The sequence below is a fragment of the Heterodontus francisci genome, chromosome 17, assembly GCF_036365525.1.
Source record: "Heterodontus francisci isolate sHetFra1 chromosome 17, sHetFra1.hap1, whole genome shotgun sequence".
Lineage (NCBI taxonomy): Eukaryota > Metazoa > Chordata > Chondrichthyes > Heterodontiformes > Heterodontidae > Heterodontus > Heterodontus francisci.
Genome location: NC_090387.1, coordinates 78067891 through 78091770, shown reverse-complemented (window position 1 = coordinate 78091770; position 23880 = coordinate 78067891). Strand labels below are relative to the sequence as shown.

Sequence of the window (23880 nt, the reverse complement as noted above, 5' to 3'; positions counted from 1 at the left end):
AAAACTGAATTCTCCACCTGATAGCACTGTGGAGAACCCGTTCAAGAAGGCAGCTCATCACCACCTTCTCAAGGGCAACTAGGGATGGGCAACAAATGCGGGCCTAGCCAGTGATGCCCACATCCCAAAAATGAATTAAAATTCTTTTCACTCATTCATTTCTGCTGGGCCTGTTCCCCATTTGCTCACATCTAAGTTCTTACTAATGTTAAAATGCAGAGCAAAATATCTCTCATGGTGAGGGCTATCAGTGCTGGAGATAACAGCAGTTCTTCACTTTAATCACACAGGATACAGAAAAAACTACCCTCCCAACCCCTCCCCCATTCACTCATTGATACATGGTCTGATGTGTTAGTCAGACTAGGGGCTGTGTAGGTCAAACAGTGCTGGGATCCAAATTAACAGATCCATGTTACTTTGTTGGAAGTGGCTAAGTTGGGGCTGGGGGTATTGTATATATACTGGGGGAAGAGTTACCTGATATCAGGATAATTAGCCACAAGGCAAGAAACTTCCAGGCTGAGGAGGGAGGTGTCCTTCAGTTTAATGAGCTCTGACACAGAGGAAATCACATTGGTTAGGCGACCGGGCTCTTCCAATCCCTGCAGGCAGGAAAAGGATAGAGAAGTTCACAGAAGCAGGTACAGTGCAATGTCAAGGTTCCTCCCCATGTAAAACCCTCAGCATTTTGAACTCTCTGCTGTGGCCAGTGGAGGGCCGAACCCTTTGGGAATCAAATTTAAGATTTCTTACAAGTTGGCTCAGTATTTATATTAACTGAATCCAAAGAACTGTGTATGTGTGTGTGTGCATGTGTGCCTATATATAAGTATACGTTTGTGTCTGTGACTATTTACTTATATGTGTGTGTGTGTGTCTGTCTGTCTGTTTATACGTGTCTGTGTGCGCACATGTGTTTATGTGTATACATGCGTGTCTCTGTATGTATGAGTATACATGTGTCTGTGTGTGTACTTGTATGGGTATATATATGTGTTTGTGTATCTTTGTGCATGCATGTCACTGTGTATGTATGTCTCTGTATGTATATCTCTGTGCATGTATGTATGAACTTCTGTGTATGTGTGTTGTAAGAATGTTGACAAGCTTTAACATTACTTTTGTTTCTAACAAAGACAAAAGTAATGTAACGGAATGGGTTTCAGTCAAAAAGACTGTCTTTTCCCCTGAATAATGCTGATAATGTTAGAGAAGGATGAATTTCAGGACAAAGGATATTGTATTGCATGGTAGGAACACACGAATAAATAAGCTAGGTGGAGAAATATTAAGGCTAAAGCAGTATTAAGCTTGAAACATATAAGCTTTTAAAACACAGGCTTTTCATCACAGCAGGGGGCAGTGTAAGGCTGGGGTCGGGGCGGGGTGGGGAGGAGGCTGGAGCGGTTACAAAGATATAGCTCGGGGAAAGGCAGTGATAGGAAGCAACAGTATGGTGTAAAAAGACGTATAGCCTCTCATCTCTGACAATCAGTTCAAACACCTGTGTGTTCATAAAACATCAGATAGGCATTGCAGCCAGCAGGAATGGGACCAGAAAACAAAACGGTATAAATGTTTTTACTTAGTTAGAAAAGAGAGAGACCATTGCTGCCTTTGAGACTGGGTGGCCTGAACAAGCTTGGAGAAGACACGTTCACAGGTCCTCACCAGTGTTCTCTCGAAGCTTCGCTGATGTGTGGCAAGGCAATTGGGAACCTGCCACGCAGGGAACAAACAGGCCGCCCACAAGCAGCGGTCCCTTAAAGATGCGTGCATGCATGGTTGTGCAACAATGTTAAAGGGACGACGTATTGCAACAAACGGGACACGCAGGACAAAGACGAATCAGAGGGAATATTGGTCCTCAATAATATCCACCCTCGTGAATTCTGGATGCAGGGATAATGTGCACTATTCCGTCCTGTTGGTTCGGGTAATTAAGATTAGTGTTTTCTCAATAATTATTGAAATGTGTTATCAAACTATTATTGTCTTGGCTCACTCACTAGATTACAGAAGAGTTCCTTCAGGCGCTCTGCATCACGTGACATTCTGTCCGACAGCCTCTCTCGCTCTGCGGCATTTTTGCAGACGATCTTCTTCAGCATCAGTGTGTGGACGTACTCAATGATTACCAGACGCAGGCCTTCAAACAGCATGAACTGTGGAGTCAGCACATTATAGAGACTTCACACCTTGTACCTGGGTACCATGTCTGACCACTAACAGTCAACTTAACATCAGTGGGGATTATTCTCCCTGTTTATCGTTTATTTGCCACTTATTTAATGTTTCTCCTTTTGAACCTCCTGCATTTCAAGAAATCTTTTACATAACACATAAATAAAGAAGGTTTGAATGGCTCGGTGGGTAAATGCACCGCCCAGTGTGGTATACAGTTCTCAGTTTGTGCTGAGCTGGCTGGTCTCAGCTGGGTGGCAGTCGGGATGCTGCATTTGCCCTCAGTGTCCCTGGGCTACAGAAGAATAAATAACATGGAAGGATTAAAAAAACGGAAGGGTTTCTGATGCTGATTCATATCAAGTGGTCACTGGAATACATGTGTGTGTGTGCGTAAGTGTCTATGCGTGCATGTGAATGTGCACATGTATTTTTGTGTGCACATGAGAGTTTGTGAGTGTGAGAGCAAGTGTATGCATGTGAACATGTGTAAAAGTGTATGCACACAATAGTAAGTGTGCGAGTGTGTGCTCTCAAGTGTCAGCATGTGAGTGTGTGCATGCATTGGTGCATCAGATTATTCTTGACCAGGATGGGGTAACTATGATAATGCCATGGCACTTCCCTCACAAACCTGTGGGGTACAAGTGAGGAAACTATATTAGTGGGCACTTTTAACATGAAAGATGGAGGAAAGAATTCAATGTTGTTGATGTAATAGCACATCTCTGCCAGCAGGTGCTAATGTCGCACTGGGTGGAACATTAAGTGCCACTGCTCTGCATAGTTGGATGCCATCTTTGCTGTGGCCCCACTTCTAATTTCTTAAAAGGGGCTTTGACATTTTTTTGTTTAGTTAGATATAGGAGGTTGGGGTGGTGGGTGGTGCAGGACACTGAGTGAAATAAGGAGTTTAACTCTTACCTGAAAGACGGGCTCCCTGATGCGGGTGAAATGACTGCAATACGTGTCCATGATCGTACAGATGGTGTCGATGAGATCAGAGCCACAGATCCAGGACCCAGACAGAAGCTGGAGGATATGAGGCTGGAGGGAAGATTCACAATGAATTTAATATTAAACATTGCACAGAGCCTCATATGGTTACAGATACTCATTGCGATGAAAGATCTTAAAATTGGGAAATGGAACACTTTCCCATTTTCTGTATACATTGACTGGAGCGAACATTTCCAGGGCAGCTACAGCACAGGTTAAATACAGAGTAAAGCTCCCTCTACACTGTCCCATCAAACACTTCCAGGGGAGGCAGCGGTGTAGTAGTAATGTCACTAGACTAGCAATCCAGAGTCCAGGCTAATGCTCTGGGGACATGGGTTTGAATCCCACCACAGCAAATGGTGAAACTTGAATTCATTTAATTAAACAAAATCTGCAATTTAAAAAAAAGCTAGTCATGAAACCCATCTGTTGTAAAAACCCATCTGGTTCACTAATGTCCTTTAGGGAAGGGAAATCTGCTGTCCTTACCTAATCTGGCCTACATGTGACTCCTGACCCACAGAAATGTGGTTGACTCTGAAATGGCCTAGCAAGCTACTCAGTTCAAGTATAGCATGGCTTAAATACAGAGTAAAGCTCCCTCTACAATGTCCCCATCAAACACTCCCAGGGCCAGTCGAGCACGGGTTTTTAAAAAATTCGTTCATAGGATGTGAGCGTTGCTGGCAAATCCAGCATTTATTGCCCATCCCTGATTTGCCTTTGAGAAGGTGGTGGTGAACCATCTTGAACTGCTGCAGTCCATGTGAGATAGGTACACCCACAGTGCTGTTAGGAAGGGAGTTCCAGGTTTTTGACCCAGCGACAGTGAAGGAACAGTGATATAGTTCCAAGTCAGGATGGTGTGTGACTTGGAGGGGAACTTGCAGGTGATGGTGTTCCCATGCATCTGCTGCCCTTGTCCTTCTAGGTGGTAGAGGTCATGGGTTTGGAAGGTGCTGTTGAACGAGCCTTGGTGCATTGCTGCAGTGCATCTTGTAGATGGTACACACTGCTGCCACTGGGTGCCGATGGTGGAGAGAGTGAATGTTTAAGGTGGTGGGTGGGGTGCTGATCAAGTGGCTGCTTTGTCCTGGATAGAGTCAAGCTTCTTGAGTGTTGTTGGAGCTGCACTCATCAGGTATTCCATCACATTCCTGACTTGTGCCTTGTAGATGGTGGGTTACTAGCCACAGAATTCCCAGCCTCTGATCTGCTGTTGTAGCCACAGTATTTATATGGCTGGTCCAGGTAAGGTTACGTGCAGAGTAAAGCTTCCTCTACACCTTCCCATCAAACATTCCCAGGAATGGTACAGCACAGGTTAGATACAGCGTAAAGTTCCTGCCAGGTTGCCTCAATAATGTGCCTTTCAGAAGAGCATTCCCTCTACCCCAAATTCCCCAGTTCCTGCTCCATCACTTATTGAGGTCTTTCTGAGTGAGAATCAATTGTGTGCCACTTGATAGGATGTTTTCCCATCAGGCACTCGAATGGGATAGCCGTGACCTGATCTCCTGAAGGATCCAGACAGCCGTCAGGCAGGAGGAGCAGTTTGTCCTGAATGGTCAGAGTGCAGGAACCCTTCCCTGCAAGTCTTCAGAATTGCATACCAACAGACAGGACTTCATTCTGATGTCTTTAAGCGTCATACTCACAGTGAGGGGTGCAGGATGAGGGGCATTATCGAACTTATTTAGAAATGATTAGGTGTTTTTAAAAAAATTAATCCTTGGGATGTGGGCTTTGCTGGCAAAGGGGGTATTGCACATTCCTAGTTGCCAATTTTGATACCACTGCATGGTTCGCTAAGCCCTTCAGAGGGCAGTTAATGTTAGTGTGGGACTGAAGTCACAGACTGGGTAAGGACAGCAGGTTTCTTTCCCTAAAGGACATCAGTAAACCAGCTGGGTTTAGTCAATCTGACAGCTTCATGGTCACTTTTATTGACGCCAGCCTTTCAAACTGAATTCAAATGCTCAAATTGCCAGGGTGGGATTTGAACTCAGTTCTCTGGATTATTAATCCTGTAACATAAGCAATAGTATACTGTACCCCGTAATTAAACATTGACCTTTCAGCTCCAGGGCTGCAGCCCACACCAATCCTCCCAGGTATCTGTACAGTACACTACCTGTAGTTCTGAGAGCATCTCGTCTATTAACAGCCTGCAGCCTTTCTTCATAGCTCGGTCCACTGCTGTGTCAATGGAGTGAGGTAATTTACTGCAGCAGTCACCATGGGAACCATGGCCGCACTGCTTCTGCAGCCATTGGATGGATTTTCTGAAACACAAAGGGAGTAGCATCACTTAATGTTGCATTACTCGTCCAAATAGGAAGAAGTTGTCCCTACATCTTGTGACGCAGAGCAGCAGTTCCAGGCTCTGCTCTAATTGCTGTGTTTCATGTGTGAGCATCAACAGGGTCAGTAGGTCATTCACCTGGTGATCAACTCCTGCCTGTAGCCCCAAATGGACTAGGTTCTCTGCTCCCCCTAATACCCTCATAATCTGGCTGGAGAATCTAGAACTCAGGGTCACAGTAACAGAATAAAGGGTTGGCCATTTAAGATTTGAGATGAGGAGAAATTTCTTCACTCCAAGGTTTGTGAATCTTTGGAATTCTCTACCCCAGAGAGCTATGGATGCTCAGTTGTTGTGTATATTCAAGACTGAGGTCGATAGATTTTTGAGTACTAAGGGAATTAAGGGATATAGGGATAGTATGGGAAGGTGGTGCTGAGGAAGATCAACTGTAATCTTGTTGAATGGCAGAGCAGGCTCAAAGGGCCTTATTTATTATATTTTTTATAACTGCAAATGCACTGTGCAGCAGTAGTCACTGGGCAGGACAACCCCCTCCCCCCGCTTTGATTTTTCACCTCCCAATCCCAGGGGCATTAGGTGCAACTGTGGCCACAATCCCCAATCCCTAGTTCCTTGGCTGAGTCCTGGTGCTGAGACCTTTCTGGTCTATGAGGCTTAGTAGCACACTGGGAGGAGGGCACTGTACACATATTTAAAGAACACAGAACTTGCATTTACACAGCCTTTCACAACCTCAGGATATCCCAAAGCGCTTTACAGAAAATGAAATAAGTTAGAGAAATGCTGCCATAGGAAATGCAGCAGATAATTTGCACAGTGAGATCCCACCTCCAACAGTACTAAACTAAACTGAAGTGAAGCTTTGTCCCAGACTTTGCTCTCTGGAGTGGGATTTCAACACATAATCTGTGAGAGTGCTACTAATGAGCCACAGTTGACACCTTTAAAATTTAAGGTTTTAATTCACAAAAGGATCACTCCCCGATGGTTCTGGATCTTTCTGGGTAAATTTCACTGGGGCTGCCTAATACAATGACCATTCTTCTCGTGTCAGGCACAATATGAGGTATTGGTGTCCTATTTGAGCATAGTGAGCATTCTGTTCTCACCCAACACCCACACTCATGCACTTTCCAGGCTGTGGTCACTGGGTAGTGACCTGGAGCAGGAAGCCTGCTGGATTATTCAGCCCATCCTTCTCTAGGCCTGAAGTTCAATGACAGACCCTACACCACTGGACCTGGCTAAGATCAGGAAACTCAGTGGAGCCTGAGGCCAGAGTGTGAGATCTTCCTGTGTGACTCAGTACCACACTGGGTGCTGACTTTACCAAGGCAGCCTTGGGTGGGGAAGGGGAGGAGTGTAAAATCTAGTCTTACCCTCCTGCTGCCTGGTGTTTTACATATTAGGTTGAGTTTCATTGTGCTGATGTATTTGGCTAATGTGTCACTGTCAAGCTCAGGCTGCATACCTGAATGCTATACAATTGTTGACGGCAGCCAGCAGGTACAGCAGGTAATACTTGGGCTGGGAGTCCTTCTGCCGGTCTTTCCCATAACTGATCACAGCCTCTCGGAACCTACAGAAAGATAAATCAGAACATAAAGATAAAAATGGACAAGGACCTGGGAGAGTCTCCACCACTTACACCATCCCCACCTATTGGGGCAGCCATCTACATCCGGCATAAAAACAGTGAATGCTGGAAATACTCTGCAGGGTGGCAGCATCTATTGAGAGAGAAACAGAGTTAACGTTTGAGATCTGCGAGCTTTTCTCTGGCAAATGGCACTAACCATTTGCCATTACATTTCAAAGGCCCTGGCTATTTCAGGCATGTGTTTTCAGATTTTGTACTCTTCCAGCACATTTTAGAGACTTGTACACTGCACAGGCCAGAGAGAAGGGAAGAAAATATTAATAAAAATTCTCTTTTACATTGTATGTTTCACAGAGTTGGAATTCCTACAATTCGGGGAAAATATTATTAATATTCTGGAAACATAATGATGAAGCATTTTTAATTACAAGGAATTTTCAGCAGATAATATTTCAGTAATATGTCCCTCTCATGATTTCGCACCCGCAGGCAAACTCATTAATAGGAACACACCACTACTCATGATGAGTACTCTATCCATTTCCGAACTCAAAGGTTGGAAAACTCACTGGCAGTCGGAGTGAAGAGTCAGTCAAGGTAGGCGGTGCCTGCCAAACTGGTTCTCCAGAACATATTCTAACAACTCAATCAGACTGTCTGTAAACTGATAATTATAACCAGTAAAATAAAAGCAAAATACTGTAGATACTGGAAATCTGAAATAAAAACAAGAAATGCTGGAAATACTCAACAGGTCTGGCAGCATCTGTGGAGAGAGAAGCAGAGTCAACGTTTCAGGTCAGTGACCCTTCTTCAGAACTGGCAAATAAATAATAACCAGTCCATTGCTGCCCCAGTGGGTATATGTGTGTGTTGTCCTGATGTGTTACTGATACAGAGTTCTAGCCTGGTCTGTACTGAGTAAGCTGACCTTGGCTATAGTAGCAATGGGAGACTGTGGTTAACATCAGCACTCCTGGGCTCGAGTGAGGGAAATCAGCCACTCTCCTGTTCCTGGTCACTATCGACTCTGCTGGAAAGCGTATCTGTATGTGTGGGTCTGTGTGTATGGAGTGTGAGTGTGAACAAACATTCATTAATGATAAAAGCAAAATACTGCAGATGCTGGAAATCTGAAATAAAAACAAGAAATGCTGGAACCACTCAGCAGGTCTGGCAGCATCTGTGGAAAGAGAAGCAGAGTTAACGTTTCGGGTCAGCGACCCTTCATCGGAACTTCATTAATGATAGTTGAGAAGCCCGTCCCAAGTCCCCCATGGTTCAATACCCTGCCACTAGTTCTGGGTGACAACTGTAAACCTGTGGAATTTTATCCTGGCAACGCGTCAGAACCTTAAGTAGAGCAGGGGTTTTTGGGCAGGCGGGGGAGAATTAGGTAAAATAGCAAAAAACCAAGAATAAAATAGCAAAAAACCAAGACAATCTAAAGATTTTAATTATTCACAGAGTCTGTCCAACAGGTGGAAATTAACAGAAACTGCTGGCTATTTATGATGCTCAGCAGAGGAGATGTCACAATGAAGATACTGGGGGAGTGAAATTCCCCCTTTTCTGAAGAGAGACTGGAAAAGCAGTATTATCAGATGACTGGGAGTTTCAGAGGAATTCATCCTCATGTGTGTTAAGAAAGGTCATGTGATGCAGCATTTCCTTAGATCAGGAATATTTCAGCTCCATGTAATACTGAAATAGTTTGGTTCGTGGCAAACGATATGGGCTGTGAAATTTGGCTCCATCGTGCCAGTAGTTTTGGCACCAAGAGAGCTGGCTGAGGTGAAAATTAGTGACGGGCCCACTCCTGACAACTTCCAATGTGGTGCGCACCGATTGCCATGTTGTTAATGGCGATAGTGTGGGTGTTATGCACGTGTGCTGGAAGTTTTGTTTCGGCAGCTTCTTTTGGATCAGCGATAGTGCGAGCGAGGTGTCAGCTGGGAAGGTGAGTTTCAGTTTAAAGTAACTTACCTTTTGTTTCGGCGGACACGGGGACTGCTGGGTAAGTAAGCTTATATATTCGGGCAGTGGCTAAACCTGAAACACTACACGTGTAGTGTCTCCCACCCATCCTCCTCCTCTAACCAAAAAAAAAGGACTCTTGTGTGGAGGGTTTGGTAAGGTAAGGTTTTCCTTTTTTTTAAATCTCTGTTGTCAATTTAGTGCGAAGGGGATGGAAGCTAGGGCAGTTGCATGCTCCTCTTGCAGGATGTGGGAGGTAAGGGTCACCACTTGTGTCCCTGCTGACTTCACCTGTGAGAAGTGCACCCAACTCCAGCTCCTTGCAGACCGCGTTAGGGAACTGGAGCTGGAGCTGGATGAACTTCGGATCATTCAGGATGCTGAGGGGGTGATAGAGAGCAGTTATAGGGAAGTAGTGACACCTAAGTTACAGGATAAAGGTAGCTGAGTGACGGTCAGGGGAGGGAAAGGGAATAGGCGCACACGCCCTGTGGCCGTTCCCCTCAATAATAAATATACCGTTTTGGATACGGTTGGGGGGGACGACCTACCAGGGGAAAGCCACAGCGGCCAGGTCTCTGGCACTGAGCCTGGCTCTGCGGCTCAGAAGGGAAGGGGGGAGAATAGGAGAGCGATAGTGATAGGAGATTCAATGGTTAGAGGAACAGACAGGAGATTCTGTGGTCGTGAACGAGACTCCCGGATGGTATGTTGCCTCCCGGGTGCCAGGGTCAGGGATGTCTCGGATCGAGTCTACAGGATTCTTAAGGGGGAGGGGGAGCAGCCAGAGGTCGTGGTACATATTGGTACCAATGACATAGCTAGGAAAAGGGATGAGGACCTGAAAAGCGAATATAGGGAGTTAGCTTGGAAGCTAAAAGGCAGGACGAGTAGAGTAGTAATCTCAGGATTGATACCGGTGCCACGTGCTAGTGAGGCTAGAAACAGGGAGCGAGTGCAGCTGAACACGTGGCTACAGAGCTGGTGTAGGAGGGAGGGCTTCAGATATGTGGGATACCTTCTGGGGAAGGTGGGACCTGTACAAGAAGGACGGGTTGCATCTGAACTGGAGGGGCACCAATATCCTGGGCGAGAGGTTTGCTAGGGCTCTTCGGGAGGGTTTAAACTAGTTTGGCAGGGGGATGGGAACCGGAGCCACGGATCAGTGGATGGGGTAGCTGTTGAACAGGCAGATACAGAGTGCAGAGAGTCTGTGAGGAAGGTTAGACAATTGACACGACAAAGTTGCAGCCAGTATGATGGGTTGAAGTGTGTCTATTTTAACGCAGGAAGTGTCAGGAATAAGGGTGATGAACGTAGAGCATGGATCAGTACTTGGAGCTATGATGTTGTGGCCATTACGGAGACGTGGATATCACAGGGGCAGGAATGGATGTTGGATGTTCCGGGGTTTAGATGTTTCAAAAGGAGTAGGGAGGGAGGTAAAAGAGGTGGGGGAGTGGCATTGCTAATCAGGGATAGTATCACAGCTGCAGAAAGGGAGGTTGTCGAGGAGGGTTTGTCTACTGAGTCATTATGGGTGGAAGTCAGAAACAGGAAAGGAGCAGTCACTTTGTTGGGAGTTTTCTATAGACCCCCCAGTAGCAACAGAGACACAGAGGAACAGATTGGGAGGTAGATTTTGGAAAGGTGCAGAAGTAACAGGGTTGTTGTCATGGGTGACTTCAACTTCCCTAATATTGATTGGAACCTCCTTAGTGCAAATAGTTTGGATGGAGCAGTTTTTGTCAGGTGTGTCCAGGAAGGTTTCCTGACTCAATATGTAGATAGGCCGACTAGAGGGGAGGCTATGTTGGACTTGGTGCTTGGCAACGAACCAGGCCAGGTGGCAGATCTCTTGGTGGGAGATCATTTTGGTGATAGTGATCACAACTCCCTGACCTTTACTATAGTCATGGAGAGGGACAGGAGCAGACGGGAAGGGAAAATATTTAATTGGGGGAGGGGGAATTACAATGCTATTAGACAGGAACTTGGGAGCATAAATTGGGAACAGATGTTCTCAGGGAAATGCACGACAGAAATGTGGAGGTTGTTTAGGGAGCACTTGCTGCGACTGCTGGATAGGTTTGTCCCGATGAGGCAAGGAAGGGATGGTAGGGTGAAGGAAGCTTGGATGACAAGAGATGTGGAACAGCTAGTCAAGAGGAAGAAGGAAGCTTACTTAAGGTTGAGGAAGCAAGGATCAGACAGGGCTCTAGAGGGTTACAAGGTAGCCAGGAAGGAACTGAAGAATGGACTTAGGAGAGCTAGAAGGGGACATGAAAAAGTCTTGGCGGGTAAGATTAAGGAAAATCCCAAGGCGTTCTACACTTATGTGAGGAACAAGAGGATGGCCAGAGTGAGGGTAGGGCCGATCAGGGATAGTGGAGGGAACTTGTGCCTGGAGTCGGAGGAGGTAGGGGAGGTCCTAAATGAATACTTTGCTTCAGTATTCACCAGTGAGAGGGACCTAGTCGTTTGTGAGGACAGCGTGGAACAGGCTGATATGCTCGAACAGGTTGAGGTTAAGAGGGAGGATGTGCTGGAAATTTTGAATGATATGAAGACAGATAAGTCCCCGGGGCCAGACAGGATATACCCAAGGATATTACGGGAAGCGAGGGAAGAGATTGCTGCGCCTTTGGCGATGATCTTTGCGTCTTCACTGTCCACTGGAGTAGTACCGGATGATTGGAGGGTGGCAAATGTTGTTCCCTTGTTCAAGAAAGGGAATAGGGATAACCCTGGGAATTATAGACCAGTCAGTCTTACGTCGGTAGTGGGCAAATTATTGGAGAGGATTCTGAGAGACAGGATTTATGATTATTTGGAAAAGCATGGTTGATTAGAGACAGTCAGCATGGCTTTGTGAGGGGCAGGTCATGCCTCACAAGCCTTACTGAATTCTTTGAAGATGTGACAAAACACATTGATGAAGGAAGAGCAGTGGATGTGGTGTATATGGATTTTAGCAAGGCGTTTGATAAGGTTCCCCATGGTAGGCTCATTCAGAAAGTAAGGAGGCATGGGATACAGGGAAAGTTGGCTGTCTGGATTCAAAATTGGCTGGCCCATAGAAGACAGAGGGTGGTAGTATTCAGCATGGAGATCTGTGACCAGTGGTGTTCTGCAGGGATCTGTTCTGGGACCTCTGCTCTTTGTGATTTTTATAAATGACTTGGATGAGGAAGTGGAAGGCTGGGCTAGCAAGTTTGCCGATGACACGAAGATTGCTGGAGTTGTGGATAGTGTGGAAGGCTGTTGTAGGTTGCAACGGGACATTGACAGGATGTAGAGCTGGGTTGAGAAGTGGCAGATGGAGTTCAACCTGGAAAAGTGTGAAGTGATTCATTTTGGGAGGTCGAATTTGAATGCGGAATACAGGCTTAAAGACAGGATTCTTGGTAGTGTGGAGGAACAGAGGGATCTTGGGTCCATGTCCATAGATCGCTCAAAGTTGCCACCCAAGTTGATAGGGTTGTTAAGAAGGCGTATGGTGTGTTGGCTTTCATTAACAGGGGGATTGAGTTTAAGAGCCGCGAGGTTATGCTGCAGCTCTATAAGGCCCTGGTTCGATTACACTTGGGATATTGTGTTCAGTTCTGGTCGCCTTATTATAGGAAGGATGTGGAAGCTTTAGAGAGGGTGCAGAGGAGATTTACCAGGATGCTGCCTGGACTGGAGGGCATGTCTTACGAAGAAAGATTGAGGGAGCTAGGGCTTTTCTCATTGGAGCGAAGAAGGATGAGAGGTGACTTGATAGAGGGGTACAAGATGATGAGAGGCATAGATAGAGTGGATAGCCAGAGACTTTTTCCCAGGGCGGAAAGGGCTATCACCAGGGGGCATAATTTTAAGGTGATTGGAGGAAGGTTTCGGGGAGATGTCAGAGGTAGGTTCTTTACAAGAGAGTGGTGGGTGCGTGGAATGCGCTGCCAGCGATGGTAGTAGAAGCAGATACATTAGGGACATTTAAGCGACTCTTGGATAGGTACATGGATGATAGTAGAATGAAGGGTATTTAGGTAGTTTGATCTTAGAGTAGGTTAAAGGTTCGGCACAACATCATAGGCCGAAGGGCCTGTACTGTGCTGTACTGTTCTATGTTCTCTGTATGCAGAGTTGGCAGATCTTGATGTCAGTCAGCATCTAACTCTGATTTTATAGACAACCCGCCATTTTGGACTGTGCCACTTCAGTAAATGCCATCTTGTAAACATGCAGAGCTGAATATGCACCCAACCCCCACCTGCCAACCACCAGTGCTATTTAAAGGTAGCACCATCCAACTTGCAGATTAGTTGCACTTGACTGTCTACTTGCTATTGCAGAGTTAATGGAAGTACTGGGTTATTGGAGGAGTTGTGAAAAGTTGGTTCAGTCAGCAGGGAGTGGGTGATGTGCCTGCCACAGTTGAATAGCTGGGACTGTGTGCAAGCTGTGAGATAGGAGCGTGCAACTTCCAGCAGTGCTAGGTGTGTGAGGTTGAGGTGAGGCTATGAATATGACGTTTGCGTTGTGGTTTAAAATTAAAGGAGATAGATTGTTGATAGGTGAGTGAAGGGGGAGTGGTGAACAGAATAGTGAGGTTAGTTGCACAGTTGGTAGGATATGGCATGTAAGGATGCATTCATTGACCTTGACCTCATGTGTGAGGCCATTAAACTTCTTGCGGTACTGCATCTAGATCCTCAGTGTCAGAGTGATGGCATTAATTGCCATGGCTGTTTGTTCCCACTGCCTTCTCAGTACCCGTTTGGAGGGTCACCTGGCCCCTGAGGGAAGAGACCCTCTCTCTTCCTGCCCACTCCTGCACCAGCAACTCCAGTGCAGCATCCAAAAACCTGGGGGCATGCACGTTTGCCTGTTGCGCCATTTTGGGTCCTTCCTGAAGGTCTTCAAATGTTTCCCAAACAATTCCAGCCCCTCCTGCAGCCAGAATGTGCCTCGCCTTTCAGAAGTGCTTTAAGTAGTGCTAGCCTCACACAAACTTGGGCCCCTTGCTGAGGCATGCAACCACATAGCAGTGCATTTGGTGCTGGGCTGCACGGTACAATCATGGAAATGAGCAGGCAGCACAAAGTCGCTGGAATAGAACTTGCATGGGAGTTCTCCCGATCTCCTATTGCAGCAGTGGTGGGAGATTGACAGAAATCCTGGAAAAATGGTGTCAATGGCCATTTTTACCAGGGTTGCTGGCAAAGCAGTGATGGAGACCGGGAGAACTCAAATGGAATTTCTACCCCAGTGGCTTTAAGAAATAAGTCATCTGATGAATGCTCAACCAATATGGTGAGATTGGCCCAGCATCACTTTAAAACACCCATTCAACCTCTTGCTCATCAGATACAGTTCAAAACACACAATTATTCATTGCCAACAGGTTCAACTGTTGGGTTGGGAAATAGTGGCACACTTAACAGATTCTTACAAACAAACAACACGATTTTACGGTCACAGTAGAGCTGTCAGCCGTGCAGGAAGTATGAACAGTTACTCCATTTCCTATAGTCATGGGTTACCTGTACAGGAAAGACTCCAGTTCCTGCAGGGCCATTGCCACCATTTGGTCCCTGAGACAGTCGCCAATCACCATCGCCACCTGAACATTCTCTTCTAGCATCTGGATGGAAAAGGGCAAAGGTCAAGGCAACTGTGCACAAAGCACAACACAACATATAACTTGACTGCTTTCAGGAGCCATGCCATTGGTCCCAGTGAGTGGGGGATAATTTGTTAATCCTCTTTAAAACTCCAGTTATTATCCCTTTTATTCGGGTGTTTTAATTATACAGAAACTATTAGAACTGTGCTTGTGAGTTTGTTTTCTTACTGGTCAGTATAAAGACGTACACTGCAATCTATACCACCAAGAATAACAACAACAACTTATATTTATATAACACCTTTAACATATTAAAATGTTCCAAGGTGCTTCACAGGAGCATTATAAAACCAAATAGGACACCGAGCCACATAAGAAGACATTAGGTCAGATGACTAAAAGCTTGATCAAAGAGGAAAAAGGTAGGTTTTATGGAGTATGTTACAGGAGGAAAATGAGGCAGCGAGGCGGAGAGGTGTAGGGAGGGCGTTCCAGAGCTAAGGACCTAGGCAATTGAAGACGCGGCCACCAATGATGGAGCGATTAAAATCAGGGATGCTCAAGAGGCCGGAATTAGAGGAGAACAGATATCACAGAAAGTTGTAGGGCTGAAGGAGATATGGAGGGGTGAGGCTGTGGAGGGATTTGAAAACAAAGATGAAGATTTTAAAATCAAGATATTGCTTGCCCGGGAGCCAATGTAGGTCAGTGAGCACAGGGGTGATGGGCGAACAGGACTTGGTGTGAGTTAAAACATGGGCAGCAGAGTTTTGGATGACCTCAAGTTTACGGACGGTACAATGTGGAAGACCAGACAGCAGTGTGTTGGAATAGTCAAGTCTAGAGGTAACAAAGGCATGCATGAGGTTTTCAGTAGCAGATGAGCTGAGACAGGGGTGAAGTCGGGCAATGTTAGGAGGTGGAAATAGGTAGTCTTAGTGATGGCGCTAATATGAGGTCGGAAGCTTATCTTGGGGTCAAATGTGAAACCAAGGTTGCGAAGAGAGTGGTTTAATCTCAGATGTTCCCAGGGAAAGGGATGGAATCAGTATCCACCTAATAACTCAGTGTGTGAGTGTATCACAGATTGAGGTAATGACCCATACTGATCAGGCAGTCACTATCTCCATTCTAAATTCATTCTTGGTACATGGGCATCATTGGCAAGGTCAGTGTTTATTGTCCATCCCTAATTGCCTTTAAGAAGGTGGTGGTGAACCACCTTCTTGAACTGCTGCAGTCCTTATGGTGTAGGTACACCCACAGTGCTGTTAGGGAGTTCCAGGATTATGGCGCAGTGACAGTGCAGGAATGGTGATATAGTTCCAAGTCAGGATGGTGTGTTGCCTGGAGGGGAACTTGCAGGTGGTGGTGTTCCCATGCATCTGTTGCCGCTATCCTTCTAGGTGGTGGAGGTCACGGGTTTGGAAGGTGCTGTCTATTTTCCATCAGTTCACTGATCTCAATTGGGATAGTGATAAGGATCATAGGAACAGGGGTAGTCCACTTAGCCCCCTGAGCCTGTTCTGCCATTCAATTAGATCATGGATGATCTGCATCTTTAACTCCATCTGCCCTCCTTGGTTCTGTAACCATTAATACCCTTGCTTAACAAATATCTATAATCTCAGTTTTGAAATTTTCAATTGACTCCCAGTCTCAACAGCTATTTTGGGGGAGAAAGCTCCAGATTTCCACTACACTTTCTCTGAAGAAGTTCTTCCTGACATCACCCCTGAATGGGCTAGCTCTAATTTTAAGGTAATGCCCCCTTGTTCTGGACTCTCCCGTGAGAGGAAATAGTTTCTCTCTACTTTCCCTATCATCTTAAACACCATGTGGCTGCCACAATGTCCCTGAGACAGCAGGGGAGAAAGTATCAGTCAGGGTTTCTGCTCCTGATCCCTGTCCAGTGATCCATAATGGTGTATAGACACTTGGTGAGGACAGGGCAGGTTCAGCTGTGCTGCCCACCATGGTAAAAATAACCTGTTTATTCTCATCGTCAGCCCCACCCATGGAAAACTGGCTCTTGGACAGGTGCAGAAGGGCGACTGGCACTAATGGAGCTTGGGCACAGGCAAGTCAGCAACTGAAACCAAAGTAAAGAAAGTAGGAAAAGGCCTTTCACAACCCCAGGACATCCCGAAGCGCTTTACAGCCAATGAAATGCTTTTGAATTGTAATCACTGCTGTAATGTAGGAAATGCAGCAGTCAATTTACATACAGCAATCTCCCACAAACAGTAATGAAATGATAGCCAGATAATCTGTATTAGTGATGTAAGTTGAGAGATAAATATTGGTCAAGGCACCAGGGAGAACTCCCTGCTGTTCTTCGAAATAGTACCATGGGATCTTTTACGTCCTATTGAGAGGACAGACAGAGTCTCGGTTAACGCCTCCATCTGAAAGATGGCACCTCCAACAATGTAGCACTCACTCAGTACTGCACTGGAGTGTTAGCTTAGATTATATGATCAAGTCTCGAGAGCGGCATTTAAACCACAACCTCCTGATTGAGGAATGACAGTGCTACCACTGAGCCACAGGCACTATAACTAGCTTCAGAGCCCTAAGTTCAGGAGAAGAAAATCAGTCCTGAGCTCTCACAGGCAATGGTAATTGTAAACGATTGTGTCCAAACAATGGGATGGGGGTGGGGGTCAAAAGAGGAGGTCCCTGAAGAATCACAGAAGACAGGGGGGAGGGGAGAAATGGGATGCCTGAACCTCGAATTATCAGATGTGGAGTTTACAGCCTTCTATGTGTCCGATATACACCTATATGGCTGACCATGATGACAACCTGTGTGCAAAGGGCACATTAAAGCCCCAGGATTTATTTCAATTACAGGGCTCCTCGTGGGAATACACGAGCTTTTGGGAGGCCTGTGGCTTGGAAGCAGAGGGAAGGAGGAAGAATCTTGCTCCTCAATCCCCTTCACCTCAATATCGTGTCACTTTTTCTAGTTGTTTTTCTCTTCATGAAGAAGACATAAGCCCCCACCTTCTATATATAAAAGAAAACAGAAAATGTCATGAAATGCAGCAGCTCTTAACTGGCTGCTGGTACCCAAGGCCTTGTGGCACTCCCTGCACATCACGCTCCATGTATCGCCCATGGCACTGAACGATATAAATGCACTGGACTCACATTATCGTGCTGGCCTACCACTGACCTGGGTCACAATCACTGGCAGGCTCGAGTGGAGGTAACCCTCATGGTCAGACTCAGGCTCCTCCTCTCTGTACCAGTCGTTCACCTCAGCTTCCAGCGCTTTCTGCATCCAGTCCGACACAGCCACCTAGAATGAAGAAGTAATGGAAATCAAGGGCTTGATTCATTTTAGTTAGCTCCGACTCAGTTGACATTTTTTAGCTTATTTTCTCCAATTTTAAGCACCCACCCTGAGCAACACTACTTCCAACAGACAGGTCAAGTGACCTGACCTGTCCTTACCTCTCACATAAGGTCTTCGCCTGGGCCGGTTAGACACCAACTCAACCACTGTCTTTCCAGCATCTGCAGTATTTTGCTTTTATTTTAGTTCTTAATTCACTGCCACTTCTCTTCCAGGAATGCCTACCTTGGAGAAGTTCTGCTCTTCTCTCTGACAGGATTTTCGTTTGTCTCTTTTACCTTGTTCACCTTCATTGCTTCCTATTTCCCTCCTAGTGTTTGATAAAGTGTCTACCAAAACTCGTTTTCACAGCCACATCTCCTTCCTCAGTGACTGTCTCCGGCTCCGACTTATTCCACGTGGATTCCAACTGAAGTTTCATCCTTCATGTTTTGAATCCACCCAGGATCACAGGTATCTCTGCGAAATACAACGTTCCTCGGACTGCTGTTCTCATCGCAGCCTGAGATCCACACTCAGTGCCATGCGCCGCCACATGTACACATTGGACCTCTCTCTCCAGAAGTACCGCCTCATCTTATCACAAGTTTCATTTCATCCTTCGTCTTATCCGACGCATTAACAAAAAACTTTTTTTGTTCTTTCAGGTGTTAAGGAACGCAAGCTCCAGCAGCTGATGGGGACTAATGCCGTTCCAGATCCTTCTTCCCCTTCACTTCCCTCTGACCCCACCCCTTCTGGTCTGACCCCTTGCCGTGTATTCACTATACCCTCTGACCTCCCCCTCTCTGACACTGAACGTTCTGTACTCAGCAAAGGTCTCAGTTTTATCCCCTTACGCCCCCACCTCAATGAATTACACAGTCGGCATGACGTTGAGCTCTTCTTCCGTCGCCTCCGCCTCCGGACTTGCTTTTTTGACTAGGAGTCCTCCCCTCGACCAGCAGTCCCAAACACCCGCCTCCAGCATTCTCACTCTGCCTGGACCCCTCCCTCTGGCCTCTTATCCACTCTTGATCTTTTCATTGAAAACTGTCGGCGAGACATCGGCCGTCTCAGTTTCTCTGCCCCTCTCACTCACTCTAACCTGCCCCCCTCTGAACTTTCCGCACTCCGTTCTCTCAGGTCTAACCCTGACATTGTCATCAAACCTGCAGATAAGGGTGGTGCTGTTGTTGTCTGGCGTACTGACCTCTACCTTGCAGAGGCTCAGCGCCAACTCTCAGACACTTCTTCCTACCTCCCCCTGGACCATGACCCCACCACCGAACATCAAGCTACTGTCCACAGAGCTGTCACTGATCTCATCTCCTCTGGAGATCTTCCCTCTACTGCTTCCAACCTCATAGTCCCACAACCCCGGACAGTCCGCGTCTACCTCCTTCCCAAAATCCACAAACAGGACTGTCCTGGCAGACCCATTGTTTCAGCCTGTTCCTGCCCCACTGAACTTATTTCTTCCCATCTTGATTCTATCTTTTCTCCCCTGGTCCAGTCTCTTCCCACCTACATCCGTGACTCTTCTGACGCCCTACGTCATTTTGACAATTTCCAGTTTCCTGGCCCTAACCGCCTCCTCTTCACTATGGACGCCCAATCTCTCTACACCTCCATCCCCCACCAAGACAGTTTGAGGGCTCTCCGCTTCTTCCTTGAACAGAGGCCCAAACAGTCCCCATCCGCCACCACCCTCCTCCGCCTGGCTTAACCTGTTCTCACATTGAACCTTCAACTCCTCACTTCCTTCAAGTAAAAGGTGTTGCTATGGGTACCCGCATGTGTCATAGCTATGCCTGATTTTTTGTGGAATATGACGAACATTTCTTGTTCCAGTTCTACTCAGGCACATCCCCCCCCCAACTTTTTTTCTGGTACATTGATGACTGTATTGGTGCTGTTTCCTGCTCCCGCCCCAAACTGGAAAACTTTAATCAACTTTGCTTCTAATTTCCACCCTTCTCTCACTTTCACATGGTCCATCTCTGACACTTCCCTTCCCTTCCTCGACTTCTCTGTCTCCATCTCCAGGGATAGGCTGTCTACTAATATCCATTATAAGCCCATCGAATTCCACAACTACCTCGACTACACTTGTCCACACCCTGCCTCTTGTAAGGACTCCATTCAACTCTCCCAGTTTCTCCGTCTCTGACGCATCTGCTCTGATGATGCTACCTTCCACGACAGCGCTTCTGATATGTCTTCCTTTTTCCTCAACCAAGGATTCCCCCCCACTGTGGTTGACAGGGCCCTCAACCGTGTCCGGCACATTGCCCGCACCTCTACCCTCACTCCTTCTCCTCCCTCCCAGAACCGCGAAAGGGTTCCCCTTGTCCTCACTTTCCACCCCACCAGCCTCCAGATCCAAAGGATCATCCTCCGCCACTTCTGCCACATCCAAACGCATCTTCCCCTCCCTTCCCCTGTCAGCATTCTGAAGGAATCGTTCCCTCCCAGACACCTGGTCCACTTTTTTTAGAACATTACAGCGCAGTACAGGCCCTTCGGCCCTCGATGTTGTGCCGACCTGTGAAACCATCTGACCTACACTATTCCATTTTCATCCATATGTCTATCCAATGACCACTTAAATGCCCTTAAAGTTGGCGAGTCTACTACTGTTGCAGGCAGGGCGTTCCACGCCCCTACTACTCTCTGAGTAAAGAAACTACCTCTGACATCTGTCCTATATCTATCACCCCTCAACTTAAAGCTATGTCCCCTCGTGTTTGCCATCACCATCTGAGGAAAAAGACTCTCACTATCCACCCTATCTAACCCTCTGATTATCTTATATGTCTCTATTAAGTCACCTCTCCTCCTCCTTCTCTCCAACGAAAACAACCTCAAGTCCCTCAGCCTTTCCTCATAAGACCTTCCCTCCATACCAGGCAACATCCTAGTAAATCTCCTCTGCACCCTTTCCATAGCTTCCACATCCTTCCTATAATGCGGTGACCAGAACTGCACGCAATACTCCAGGTGCGGTCTCACCAGAGTTTTGTACAGCTGCAGCATGACCTCGTGGCTCCGAAACTCGATCCCCCTACTAATAAAAGCTAACATATGCCTTCTTAACAGCCCTATTAACCTGGGTAGCAACCTTCAGGGATTTATGCACATGGACACCAAGATCTCTCTGTTCATCTACACTACCAATAATCTTCCCATTAGCCCAGTACTCTGCATTCCTGTTACTCCTTCCAAAGTGAATCACCTCGCACTTTTCCGCATTAAACTCCATTTGCCATCTCTCAGCCCAGCTCTGCAGCCTATCTATGTCCCTCTGTACCCTACAACATCCTTCGGCACTATCCACAACTCCACCGACCTTAGTGTCATCCGCAAATTTACTAACCCACCCTTCTACACCCATTCTTCTCCATTACCCCCACCACCTCGTCCCCTTCAACGGCACCTTCCCCTGCAATCGCAGGAGGTGTAATACCTGCCCATTTACCTCCTCTCTCCTCACTATCCCAGGCCCCAAACACTCCTTTCAGGTGAAGCAGCGATTTACTTGTACTTCTTTCAATTTAGTATACTGTCTTCGCTGCTCACAATGTGGTCTCCTCTACACTGGGGAGACCAATTGCAGACTGGGTGACCGCTTTGCGGAACACCTCTGCTCAGTCCGTAAGCATGACTCTGAGCTTCCGGTTGCTGGCCATTTCAACACCTGCTCCTGATCTAATGCTCACATCTCTATCCTGGGCTTGCTGCAGTGTTCCAGTGAACATCAACGCAAGCTCGAGGAACGCCATCTCTTCCCGATTAGGTATGCTGCAGCCTGCCGGACTGAACATTGAATTCAATAATGTCAGAGCATGATGTGCCCCCCTTTTTATGTTTTGTTATTTTTTCTTTTTTTTTCTTCGGTTATTTTATTTTAAGTTTTTTAGTGTATTTTATTTGCTTCTACTGTGCCTACCCACTCTTTCTGTTTTTAAATTTTTTTTTAATGTTTGTGCTTGGAGTGCTTTGTGCATTACAGTCTATTCACACCCTCTCTGTACTAACGCTTTGTCTTTCAGCACACCATTAACATACCGTTTGCCTTTGTTCCATGACCTTCTGGTCAGTTATTCTCTGTGACCTTGTCCTATCAACACTTTCTCTTTTGTTATCTCTTGCCCCACCCCCTGCTTTACTTGCTTAAAATCTGTTACATTTCTAATATTTGTCAGTTCTGAAGAAGGGTCACTGACCTGAAACGTTAACTCTGCTTCTCTCTCCACAGATGCTGCCAGACCTGCTGAATATTTCCAGCATTTCTTGTTTTTATTTCAGCCACTGGCTAGTTGTACAATGGCCTATTTAATATGGTGTGTTTGTAGGTTTTGAACCCATTTCTGCCTGGTCGGGAAGCTGGGTATTTATACCAGGTTAACTGGTTTCCGTTCAGGTGGGGATGTCCTCTCTGAAACAATCTCTACCATGTTTCACAAGCATTGTGAGGAACTAGGTGGTAGACCTAGCCACTTTGATGGATGACATTTCAATTGGATTCTATTAACATCACTGAAAGAACCTTAAGTGCCTGAAATTGGGCAGCCGGTTAATATAAGCTACTGACTAATATTTGGCACAAAGTGTCACTGGTGTATTTGGCAACCAATATTTCATAGGTACCAGCCATGCTAAAGGCAACTAAGAACAGGGACAGAATTATTGCACGAACCACAAACACCACACTCCATAGGAGTGCAATTGATCTTGGGAAGTGGCGCAAATTAGGTGACAGCGAATCGCAGGCCAATTTTACATCCAACCCCATTTCCTTTTCAATGACTTCTACTCCCCAAGGCCAATTTCTCCACCCTTTCCTCTCCTTTGCCTCCTCTCCCACATCCCCTCTCAACTCCCCCTCCTCTCCCATCCCCTTTCCTTCCCCTCATCCTCTTCTCTTCCTTCCTCTTTTCCCCTCCTCTCCCCTCTCCTCCTCTCTCCTCCCCTTCTCCTCCCCCCTCCTCTCCTTTCCCTGTACCTTCCATTCCCTGTGCTCCTCTCTCCTCCCCTCCTTGCCCTTCACCTCCCATCCCCTCTCCTCATCTCTCCTCTCCCTTCCCCTATCTTCTCCCTTCCTCTCTCCTCCCCTCTCCCCCCCTCCCCTAACCCCTCTCTCCCTGCTCTCCCATCCCCTCTCTCCTCTCTTCTTCCCTCTTCTATCCTTCCTCTTCCTGCTCTCCAATCCCCTCTGTCCTCTCTCCTTCCTCTCCCCTCCCAACCTCTCCTCTGCCTCTCCCATTCCTCTCCCCTCCCCACCTCTCCTCTTCCTCTCTCTCTTCCTCCTCTGCCCTCCTGGTTCTTCATCTCTTTTCTCCTTCCCCTCTCCTATCCTCCTTTCCCTTCCCCTCCCCTCTCCGCTCCTCCCATCCCCTCGTCTCCTCTCTCCTCTCCCCTTCCATCCTCATCCTCTCCCCTCTAATACATACAAAATATTTGATGCTATAGTTTAATTTTCATTACCTGTGGTGAACAATGTCCTGTGATAATTTTATACAGTACATCTAGTGTAGTCAGTAGATATGAAAATTGGGATAAGTTTATAAGAGGCCACTGATCCAATACTACCCATTTTACACAGTTCCTCCCACCCTCCCACCCGCAAGTTTGAAGCTGATGGCATGTCTGTAGGCGGAGGTGAGTTAGTGGGTATCAGCAGTTGTGAAAAAGCCTGTGCTAGGTGTGCTCTCAGGCTCCACAGAAATTGTCATTTAACCCCAATGCTCTACCCTCCTCCCCTGATCTTGCTGGGGCCTGGCTCCGAGGGAGACCCCAGTACTTCTTCACCCATCCTTCTTGTGTACATC

At 46.7% G+C, this 23880-nt stretch overlaps 1 protein-coding gene across 2 annotated transcripts in view; it reads right to left on the bottom strand.

The window, feature by feature from the left end:
• exoc3l1 (exocyst complex component 3-like 1) overlaps positions 1-23880 on the bottom strand; it is a 128015-nt gene that overhangs the window by 14674 nt on the left and 89461 nt on the right. For both annotated transcript variants that reach the window (XM_068049740.1, XM_068049741.1), the window contains exons 6-12: positions 17885-18010; positions 14621-14721; positions 6990-7097; positions 5324-5474; positions 3112-3234; positions 2013-2168; positions 481-605 (exon numbers count right to left, since the gene is read on the bottom strand). In XM_068049740.1, coding sequence (XP_067905841.1) covers positions 481-605; positions 2013-2168; positions 3112-3234; positions 5324-5474; positions 6990-7097; positions 14621-14721; positions 17885-18010 — 890 coding nt within the window. The remainder of the gene's footprint in view (positions 1-480; positions 606-2012; positions 2169-3111; positions 3235-5323; positions 5475-6989; positions 7098-14620; positions 14722-17884; positions 18011-23880) is intronic.